The sequence below is a fragment of the Belonocnema kinseyi genome, chromosome 4 (assembly GCF_010883055.1).
Source record: "Belonocnema kinseyi isolate 2016_QV_RU_SX_M_011 chromosome 4, B_treatae_v1, whole genome shotgun sequence".
In the NCBI taxonomy this organism is placed as follows: Eukaryota; Metazoa; Arthropoda; class Insecta; order Hymenoptera; family Cynipidae; genus Belonocnema; species Belonocnema kinseyi.
Window position 1 is genome coordinate 115178636 of NC_046660.1, and position 10158 is coordinate 115188793.

At 30.6% G+C, this 10158-nt stretch overlaps 1 protein-coding gene and 1 long non-coding RNA gene across 2 annotated transcripts in view; both read left to right on the forward strand.

The window, feature by feature from the left end:
* LOC117171555 overlaps positions 1–2656 on the forward strand; it is a 19206-nt gene extending 16550 nt beyond the window's left edge. Inside the window, exons 2-3 of the long non-coding RNA XR_004466904.1 lie at positions 2078–2213; positions 2320–2656. This is a non-coding gene — a long non-coding RNA (uncharacterized LOC117171555). The remainder of the gene's footprint in view (positions 1–2077; positions 2214–2319) is intronic.
* A 2310-nt stretch (positions 2657–4966) lies between these two features.
* LOC117170487 (testis-expressed protein 2) overlaps positions 4967–10158 on the forward strand; it is a 37047-nt gene continuing 31855 nt past the window's right edge. Inside the window, exon 1 of the mRNA XM_033357209.1 lies at positions 4967–5382. Coding sequence (XP_033213100.1) covers positions 5334–5382 — 49 coding nt within the window. The 5' untranslated portion in view covers positions 4967–5333. The remainder of the gene's footprint in view (positions 5383–10158) is intronic.

Below are 10158 nucleotides of genomic sequence, written 5' to 3' on the forward strand. Positions count from 1 at the left end.
CCCAGCGACTATTACTTGTTCCCTAACCTGAAGAGATGGCTCACCGGTAAGCGTTTTTACTCAAATGAGGAGCTCATGGCTGAAACTGAGGCGTATTTTGGAAATCTTCCGATCGAGTACTTTTAGGACGGTATCAAAAAGTTAGAAAATCGTTGAACTCGCTGTATCGACCTAAAAGGAGAGTATGTTGAAAAATAAAACCGACTTTGGCCAAAAAAACGTTTCCGTGTTTCATTTTTCAGGGACTTATCAGACTGCCGAGTACAACCAGTGTTCCCAAAAGTGCAATTAACAAGTGTTTTATTTGTGTAAACCCTTTCTTTTTCCTTTGTATTTATTTCCAGGGGAACAACTTATGTTCTAAGACAGCAACGAATTCGAATAGTGAACAAAATAGAAAAAGGAATTAACAACACTTTAAATTTACCGCGACATAGATAACATTAAATTCTTCCTTATCGACTATCAAAATTAAATTATAAATTGTCGACATCCGAGTTGGACGTCACACAGGCAATCAAAAAAGTTTATTTCATAAATAATTTCTAGATTATCGGAAAGGCAGAGATGAAAAACGACGTAACCTCAAAATAATGCATATGCATAAAATTTGTATTTAGCACAATCATTTTTTTTTGTTATTATCTCTCAAAAAAGAGTTTGGGAACGTCCGTTATGATATTTTATAGCATCTCCGAATTGAGTTTTTAAAAATTTTGATTTTTGTGGAAAAAAGCCGGGGAAACTGTGAGTATCACATGCTCTTAAGGCTGTTGAATTCATGGTCTAACCTCGAAATTCAATCGCCTCATACTCAACAAATACTAGAATTAAATATTTTGCAGATACTAAGCATAACTTCTTTCTTAAATAGAACTGCTTCTACACAGCAAAAAACGATCTAATTTTAATCATTTTTGCGTAAAGTTATATTTTAGTATTTTAATCAGAACATTCGAAAATATAACTTTACGCAAACATTGTTAAAATAAGGCTCTTTTTCGCGATGCAGGCACACTTCGATTTAAAAAAGCAGTTGGACTTAGTATTCTAAAAAATATTTCTTTCTAGTATTTATTCTGTCACGTGATTGAATTTTTAGATTAGCTCTTTAGTCCAAGAGCCTAAATGTTTTCTCACCCTACCGAAAGAAATCTCTGAGTTTTCTTTAGCGAAATAGCCTGGCCCATTTGAATCTATAAACAAAGTCGATTTGAAACAAAATAGTCTCGGAGATAGTTGAAGAGATTTGGGTCCTTTTCAAGATCCTTTTAGTGGTCATTTTAAGAGTGGTGCGACGGTAATACAATGTTCCTTTTGTATTCGTCACGTACCGGGCGGGCAGAGTTATTTACAGTAGTTGGTCGTGGCTAATCCGCTCTCCCTTTTTAAATTTCTCTTCAAATTATTCACACTTTTTTTTAATTGATGAATTTTGTCATTACACTTATTTATAATTATAACTTATATAATGATTACAATTTTCAAGATGAATTAAAAAATGTTGTCTTTTTTGGCGTATCTCATTCCATTTACGAGAAACGTTTTATTAATTACATTTAAAAAAAAAAAAAAAGTTAGATATCTGAAGTCATCGCAACCCATAGATTCCGAATTATTATGTTTTAGGCTGTTAACTATGAAATTAAAAAAAATCTACTTCTAAATCTTAATCCGAAAGCTTAACAAAGGACCCTTGAGTGTCGGCTACTCTATTGAGATAGCATCTCTGCTTGTTATTTATGATCGTATTCTTATTTCAATTTCGGAAAGGATATTATTCTAAAGCCTTCAGACCATTTAAACGAGCTTCATGGACCTTTAAAAATATCTACCTGAGTGCCTGCGGAGAATTTCTCTGAGCTTCTTTGATCTAAAGAATTTATAATATATACTCAAAGATTCTTTTCGGTAGGGCACTTATATCAAATAAAATAATTAACTAACCAATCTAACTACTTAATAACCTGATTAAATTAAAGTTAGGCATTAATTATTAGAGTTTATATTTTTGATACTTCAAATTGAATAACAAATTTGTTTTGAAGTTATAAAATGTATGATTTGTTTCGTGTAGGAAAAATTGAATGTGTTACTAGCCAGAGCTATATATGCCTCAGACGCTGCTTTTTCTATCCTGGATAATGAGTACTGGAGAGAAGTTTTCAAAGAGCTTCGTCCATGCTGGAAGATTCCTTCGAGTTATATGTTCAGTAATTCACTCTTCTTAATTTCTTTAATATATTTAATATAAACCATTTGAACTTTTTCAAAAATTAAAAGCTACTTTCAATGAGAAAGATTTTTTTTTCTTTCTAGAAACGAACCGATCGTCAACTTCGTTCTTTTTAATGTTGGTAAACCTCTTCTGTATAAAACAATGCCAACAGGAGAAAATCGTCACACAGTTTAATATTTGGCGGAACTAATGTCCGAAGTCATCGAAGAAGTCGGCCCGAATAAAATATTCGCTGTCATTACTTACAATGATGCAGCTATGATCAAAGCATGAGAAATTATTCAACGGAAATATCCTCACATTGAAGTGTATAGTTGTGCGGCGCACTCGTTAAACTTGGTTGTCAAAGACATCCTGGAAATGCAGTCTTTCAAAGCCCGGTAACAAGCGTTGAATTCAGAAAAATTAAGAACTTGTATTCCTATGAAGACGCGATTTTTCCTCCGTCTAATAATCCCCCAACGGGAACAGAAAAAGTGCAAATCCTATTCCTCTCAATCGACTTGTAAGATTTAACGAAAGTATTTATTTAACCTAGTTTTCATTATTAAATCTTTTTATAACTTATAAATTCGAACAATATTAAAATTTATATTTGTTTATATTTTAATAATTCATTTAAATGTCTTAAAAAATGTAACAAAGAAACCTATGAAAATCTGTGAATTTAAATAATTTTAACTCTAGAGAGGCAGAGTTGAATTGGTGATAATTAAAATTTTAGAATTTACATTCTGCATGAAGGAATTAAAACAACTTATTACACATATTTTGTGATCTTATTAGAAGGAATGAAATAAAATCAAAATATGACCACTTCTGAGGAATAAAACATAACTCTGTGAAATGCGGTACTGGTACAATTAGAAGGAATTAAATATATTGAAAACACGTTCTCTTTGGGAGAATAGAAAACTGAGTGGCGGCATTTTAGACAGATCCAGCCATTTCAATTTAGAAAAACTGTGATTTAATGTTACTTAAAATAGTGAGAAGTTTCTCGTGTTTAAGAACACCGATATATTTTTATTCTTTACCTTCATTATTTAGGTATATCGATATGAATCGAGGCTGACTAAAAATACTGTGATTTTAAATATAGTATTTAGAATAATAGTAGGAATTGGCTTGGCGCAATCAAAAAGAGTGTTACACATGTGAACAGTTTTTGAAATATATAATTGCTTATTTGATTTCACTATACTAATTATTTATATTTATTCAAATGCACTAATTTTATTTTTTTAAGTTTTGTAGTAGTCCAAGAAAATTATACGGAGTGTTCTGAACATTTTCTAAATTTATTATTTAAATGCTCACAAAGTTTTGCATATTTTAAATGCACCTAAATGAGCGCTGCTTATAATTTATTCCATAAGCGGCAACATTCATAAATTCTCGAAGCTTCGGTAACATACCGGTATGTTACCGGTAATATTAGCCAATTTTACATTACCGGAATTTAAGAACTCTAGCGGGCCCTCTCGTGGAGTATTTGGAAACTAAACTGAAATTGAACCCACGGATTCCTGCATTGGGACTCCGATACCGTTTCGAAAATCGAACGGACCTCTTTTTCGAACGTGTGGAGGTAGAAAGAGAAGTTGATTCAATTTTCGATTTCGAAACAGCATCGGAGTCCTACTGCTGCTACGAAATATTTCTTTCTTGTCAAGTGAGAGTGGCGTTCCATGATTACAGAATTGCGTTGCGTTTTGCGTAATGCGTCAATTCACTAGACATTTCAGCCAATAATATTCTCCTAGGTTTCCAGAGAAACACTGTGATTGGCTGAAATGTCTAGTGATTCGACGCAAAACGCAACGCAATTCTGCAATCATGGGACGCCACCCTTAAAACTTTGGCATGTTTACTAAATTTCTTACAAAATGAAGTTAGCCTAATTCTGATCCGTAGCGAAAAGATGACTGAAGCTTATTTTTAATAAGATGATAGATACTTTCTAAACGGTAAAGGCAGAATACCCTAATATTTGTAGAACCCATCGAATTGTACTTCATTTATTTATTATATTACTGTTACTACATTTATTATACACAAAGAGTGCCATTATAATAAAATTTACGTTTAAAGTTTCGACGTGTTATTTTAACAAGATTTTCAAGAATCACATTGTATATGTCCTTTAGGAATTCTTTTTATACATATAATTTCTTCCTGATGAGTTAAAAAATCACAAATAATAATTTGAGCAACCTTACAAATACTTTTTTCTCCAAAAATCCATACTAGGTACAATTTCTTTATAATAATGATAATGATAAATATGACTTTATTTTTCCTTTTAATATCCACAGTGCACATAGAATACACGATTTAAATTCTTATAAAATATGTTTTAAGAAATATACAGGAAATTCTTTATTGTAATAATTTTGCAGACATTTATCCTTATTATACATAATGAATACATTTTTTATTTTGTTTTTATTTCAATTAACTATTTATAAGAAATTTAAAGTTAATTCTGTGATACGCATATTTAGAGTTTAATTTAGTTAAAATTTGCCGTTCAACGTTCTTTTAAAAATGGATAGCTTGGTACGCTTTTTTTGATTGGTTGAATCGTTTTTAGATGCGCGTGGCGGACGAATCCATACTTTGTTGCATGATTTGTGACAACAAAACATCGTGCATCTATCTATCTACACGTCATTGATTGGCCCTTATTTTTGCAAATAAAATGATTGTTTTGCGATAATATACAGTGGTTGTCCAACTAACTCGGAAAACGTCATAGAATCATTAGCCTTTGATCTTCGCGTAGATTTGACAGGATGAACGAAATGATGCTAGAACGCCGCCGTTGAAAGATGAGATCGTTGAGTATTTTTGATAGTTCTAGTCGAAGTTGTGATATTGATAACTATATCAGTCTTTATCGAGAATATCAATATGCAAGATTCCACTTGAGATAATTGAAGAATACTGCGAAATGCAAGTGGTAGCAGATATTCGTTGGTGCTCTGTTTTCCAGTTCGCGCTCCTTAGTTCCATTAGTTAAGAAATAAGAAGGATCAAAAGTAAATATCAGATGCATTGTCAACCGTTCTTGGAGTTCTAGTTGTAGAAAATGAGCTCCAAAAACAATCCAAGAAAAGTCACTTTGGGAATGATCAAGGGTATACATTTTGTTTCATATAATCGTCAGCAATATAATATTTATTTTTTATTTTGGCTTATTATTCATGATCATATAATTAATTAATTTTTTGTTCTTTTAAAAATATTGTTTGTCATAAGCAGGAGTCATGTCTCAAACTTCTTAATTGATAGTTCTTATGGTGATAATTTTTTTATGTCTTCATACGTAAAAACAAATGTGATTTGAATAATATATGTCGATAATTTGTATAATATTTGTAATATAATTTCCAAAAGGAAATGTTTGTTGTGTCATATAAGCGTTAAAGTATGACATTTTATTTTTTAAAGAGTGAATATCATCATTTTAGTTCCGTTTAAATTTTTTTAATTATCTAAATCCTATATGATAATATAGATATTAGTTATTTAACCTTCGGACCCTCACTGGGTCAATTTGATCCACCAAATTTTTTTTGATCGATACATTTTTTAAAGAAATTTAAAAAGTGGTCTTGATCAAGGTCTTTAAAAAAGCATTTTGAAGCCTTATGTTTCTAGTTATGAGATCTTTTGGAAAAAAAATTAGCCATGATTAGGACATGTTCAAGCGCAACAAACGTGACCCTTTAATTTTTTCAAAACTGACCGATTGCAACAAGGAAACGGTTCATTAGATCGAGATTTAACTTCGTAGGGTTTTTGGGAGGTTATTTCACTGTAAAAGGCAAACTCAACATTAGGTATTTCGTAAAGATTTGAAATTTAGCAGTTGATGTTCTGAAAAACCATAAATTACCCTTTTTTTTCCTATTTTTCAAATTTAGGTCATGAATAACAAAAACATTCTTGTCCAAGATCGTGGCAGGATCTAGTAGGACGTTTATTCCAATTTTCAAGACTGCTCTTAAATTTTCTGTGCTACCATTGGTTTCTAAGATATCGTCGATCAAAGACAAAAGGTTACTTTTGATTTAAAGTTCGATATCTCTGTGAAGAATGGACGTACCGATGTTTAAAATAAAGAAAATTGAAGCTGTGAAAACAAGCCTACTTGTGAAAATTGCGCGGAACACGGAACTCCGAAATTTTTTCTGCCAAAATATCTTAAAACTATTGTATTTTTTAAGACCTTGATACGACCATTTTTCAGTGAGATACAGAATTCTGAAAAATCACTAAAAATTTGACCCATTAATTGTTTCGATTAGTATATAGTGCAGAATTGTCAGTCGTCGTGTCCTTTGAGATCTACGGCTTTGACGATTACTTGAACAAAATAATTTAAATCAAAATAATTTATCTTGCGCTCCGCTCTCGGTCTTTGCATTACACTCCATAGTTGTGCACATACCACAATCGCAATTTTCTACATTCTATGTTAAAAACTATTATATCAAATGTCTATTACCATTTTTTTTGTGTACCTTGGTCTGGTACTGCTTATTCTGATATTGCAAAATAATGATCACATTTTATTTTTTCTGATCCTAATAGGGCCCTGCTGTGGTTGTTTAATAATTTTCTCTTTTCTTAAGTGAAGCTGAACACTTTTTTTTTAATTTGCCATTAAAGAAGGTTCTCAAAGTACATACGGCCTTGACGATTACATTCTCATTGCGATAATCGCGCTTAACAGATAGGTTATACAGGCTCTAATTTTTTTTTTAATTTGGGCCAATTAATAAATTCGGCTAGAATAGTTTTTAAATATATTTGCTATCTGATGAAAATTTTGAATTAAATTTTTCTATTTTTTGAAAATTTTAAAAATTTCGAAAAGTATATAACTTTTCTAATTTTTATCAAAATAAAAAATTTTATTTAGATAATTTCCAATTCTTTCACCCATTTATAAGAAACTTCCATAAAAAATTTTAAAATGTCAAAAAAAAATTTCAAAATTTTGAAAATGCGCCCAATTTTTTAATTTTGGTTCGAAATATCTGATTAACGAACTTAGCCTTCATTTTGGCTAACTTCAGAAGTGTATTAAATGCGGACTCGATTGGATAAATCCTTCAAAAGTTAGCATGGCTACAAAATTCAGGTAACCATACATACAGACAGACACCGATGAAATTTTATGATTTTCGGATTCTGCGAGTGCCGAAACGTAAAGATCCGTTTAAAACCAGAGGTCGAAAATTAGGACGATTACATTACATTCTCAGAAATGAGAATGTAAAAATTTCATGATAATAGTTTAGAAAAACATATATTTTACATCTAGTAGAAATTTGAATTGATATTTCTGAACCTATTAAAAAAATCCGCCAGCTTTGTGGGCACATTCTCATAGCGCGCTGCGCGCGCAGCTCGCAAGTGTGGGCGCGCGACTGTTGGTTCTCGCGCTTCGCGCTCGATAATATATTTATCTCGCGCTCCGGGCTCGGTTTTTTGTATTACCCTCCACATTTGTGCATAGACCACAATGCGAAATTTTCTACATTGTATGTTAAAAACTATTATATAAAATGTCTATTACAATTTTTTTGTGTGTACCTGGGCCTGGTACTGCTTATTCAGATATTGCAAAATAATGTTCACATGTTATTTTTCTTGTTCCTAATAGAACCCTGCTGTGATTGTTTAATCCTTTTCCCTTTATCAAATACTGTAATTCAAACCCCTCATAAACTATAATCATAAAATGAAGCTGAACATTTTTTTTTAATTTGACATTAAAGAAGGTTCTCAAAGCACCTACGGCCTTGACGATTACATTCTCATTGCGATAATCGCGCTTCGCACTCAGCAGTTCAGTTATACAGGCTCTATTTTTTTAAATTGTGGGTTAATCAAAAAATTTGGCTAGAATAGTCTTCAAATATATTTGGTATCTAGTGAAAATTTTGAATGCAATTTTTGAATCTATGGAAAAAATTATTTTTTCTATTTTTTGAAAATTTTTGAAAAGTATATAACTTCTAATTTACATCGAAATAAAAAATTTCATTCAGACAATTTGCAATTCTTTTACCCATCTATAAGAAACTTTGACAACAATTTAAAAAAATTTGTTTGAAATGTTGAAAATGCTCTCAATTTTTTAATTTTTGTTGGAAATGTCTGAATAACGAACTTAACTTTCATTTTGGGGACCTTCAGAAGTGTATCAAATCTGGACTCGATTCGACAAATTCTTCAAAAGTTAGCGTGGCTACAACATTCAGGTAACCACACATACAGACAGACATTGACAAATTTTATGATTTTCGGATTCTGTGCGTTCCGAAACCTAAAGATCCGTTAAAAACTAGTGATCGAAAATTTGGACGATTACATTTCACTCTCATGAATGAGGATGTAAAAGTTTTTGTTCCCTTTTTTAGAAAATTTTAAAAATGTTAAAAAGCATACAACTTTTTGATGTTTTATCGAATTTAAAAATGTCATTAGGATAATTTGCAATTCTTTTTGACGCGCATCAGAAAATTTGACAAAAATTTCTAAAACTTTTAAAAAATTTGTATTCAAATTTTGAAAAAGCTCAAGTTTTTTTAATTTTTGTCTAATCGAAAAATGTAACCGACATAGTTTCTAAATATATTTGATATCTAATGATGAATTGAAATTTTTTAATCTTTTAGAAATATGTATATTTTTTATTTCTCTGAATATTTCCAAAATTTTCAAAAGTATATAACTTTTCTAATTTTCATTAAAATAAAAAATTTTATCTGTATAATTTGCAAGTCATCTACCTATCTATAAGACACTTTGACAAAAAATTTGAAATTAAAAAAAAAATTTCAAATTTTGAAAATGCTCTAAATTTTTTAATTTTGGCTGGAAATATCTGCTTAACGAACTTAGCCTTGATGTTGGGAACTATAAGAAGTGTATCAAAGGCTGAATTAAAAACTAATGAAGTAATCAGGTAGTATCAAAGTATTATGCATAAATAAATAACAATACGCTCTATTAAAAAAAAAATGAAAAACAAATTTACTTTCTCGATGTTTCACGTTTTTCAACCTCACGACTTTAAAGCATTGAAAAATTCTCGGAATTAAGAATCCGTTGAATCTCAACCCTTAGTTTATGTTTTCTTTTACTTTGGTACAGTTTGTCATACAAATAAAAACCATTCCATTATACATAATATTTAGTGAATAAATTATTTTGAATTGTGCACTAATATTTATTTATTCATAATACTTTGACATTACACGATTACTTGATCAGTTTTTTATTTCTGGTGTCGGTGAACTGTATTATGAATCGCTTCTGAGAATGTCCCTACAACTCGCGCGCGAGTAGTCTAGCCGCCATTGACTTGAGAAGTTAATAAAGCTTTCCAGAAAACATCTTTGTACTGTTGTCAACAACTTTCTCGCTGAAAGTTTTTTGTTTCTCAAAATTGACTCCATAAACGAAACGCTGGAAGTTAAAGAAGTCCGATAAGTGCCAGGCATCAGAAAAAAATTAATAACAATTGTTTTTAAATACATTTTTTAATTACTTTTGCTCTATCAGTCGAAGTGAAAAGCGAATCAAAATTATTTTTTACAGAAATGCCAGTTTTTTGGCTTTAATTAGAAAACTAAAAAAGCTACAACTTTTTGCGTGAGAGGAAAAAGATGCGCAATGAAATTCTACATCTAGATATAGTCTTTAAAAATAAAAATTCAAAAATGTTTTATGTGCCTTTCTTTGATCTGGCAGTTCAATTATATAACATCTTTAATGTAAAAAATATATTTTTTTTTCTAACGAGCTTTTTCTAATAAGTAGAAAGTTTTTTCATGTCGTTCTTACGTATATAACAGATAGTGTTTTTAACTTTATTAATGCAATGCCAAGTACAC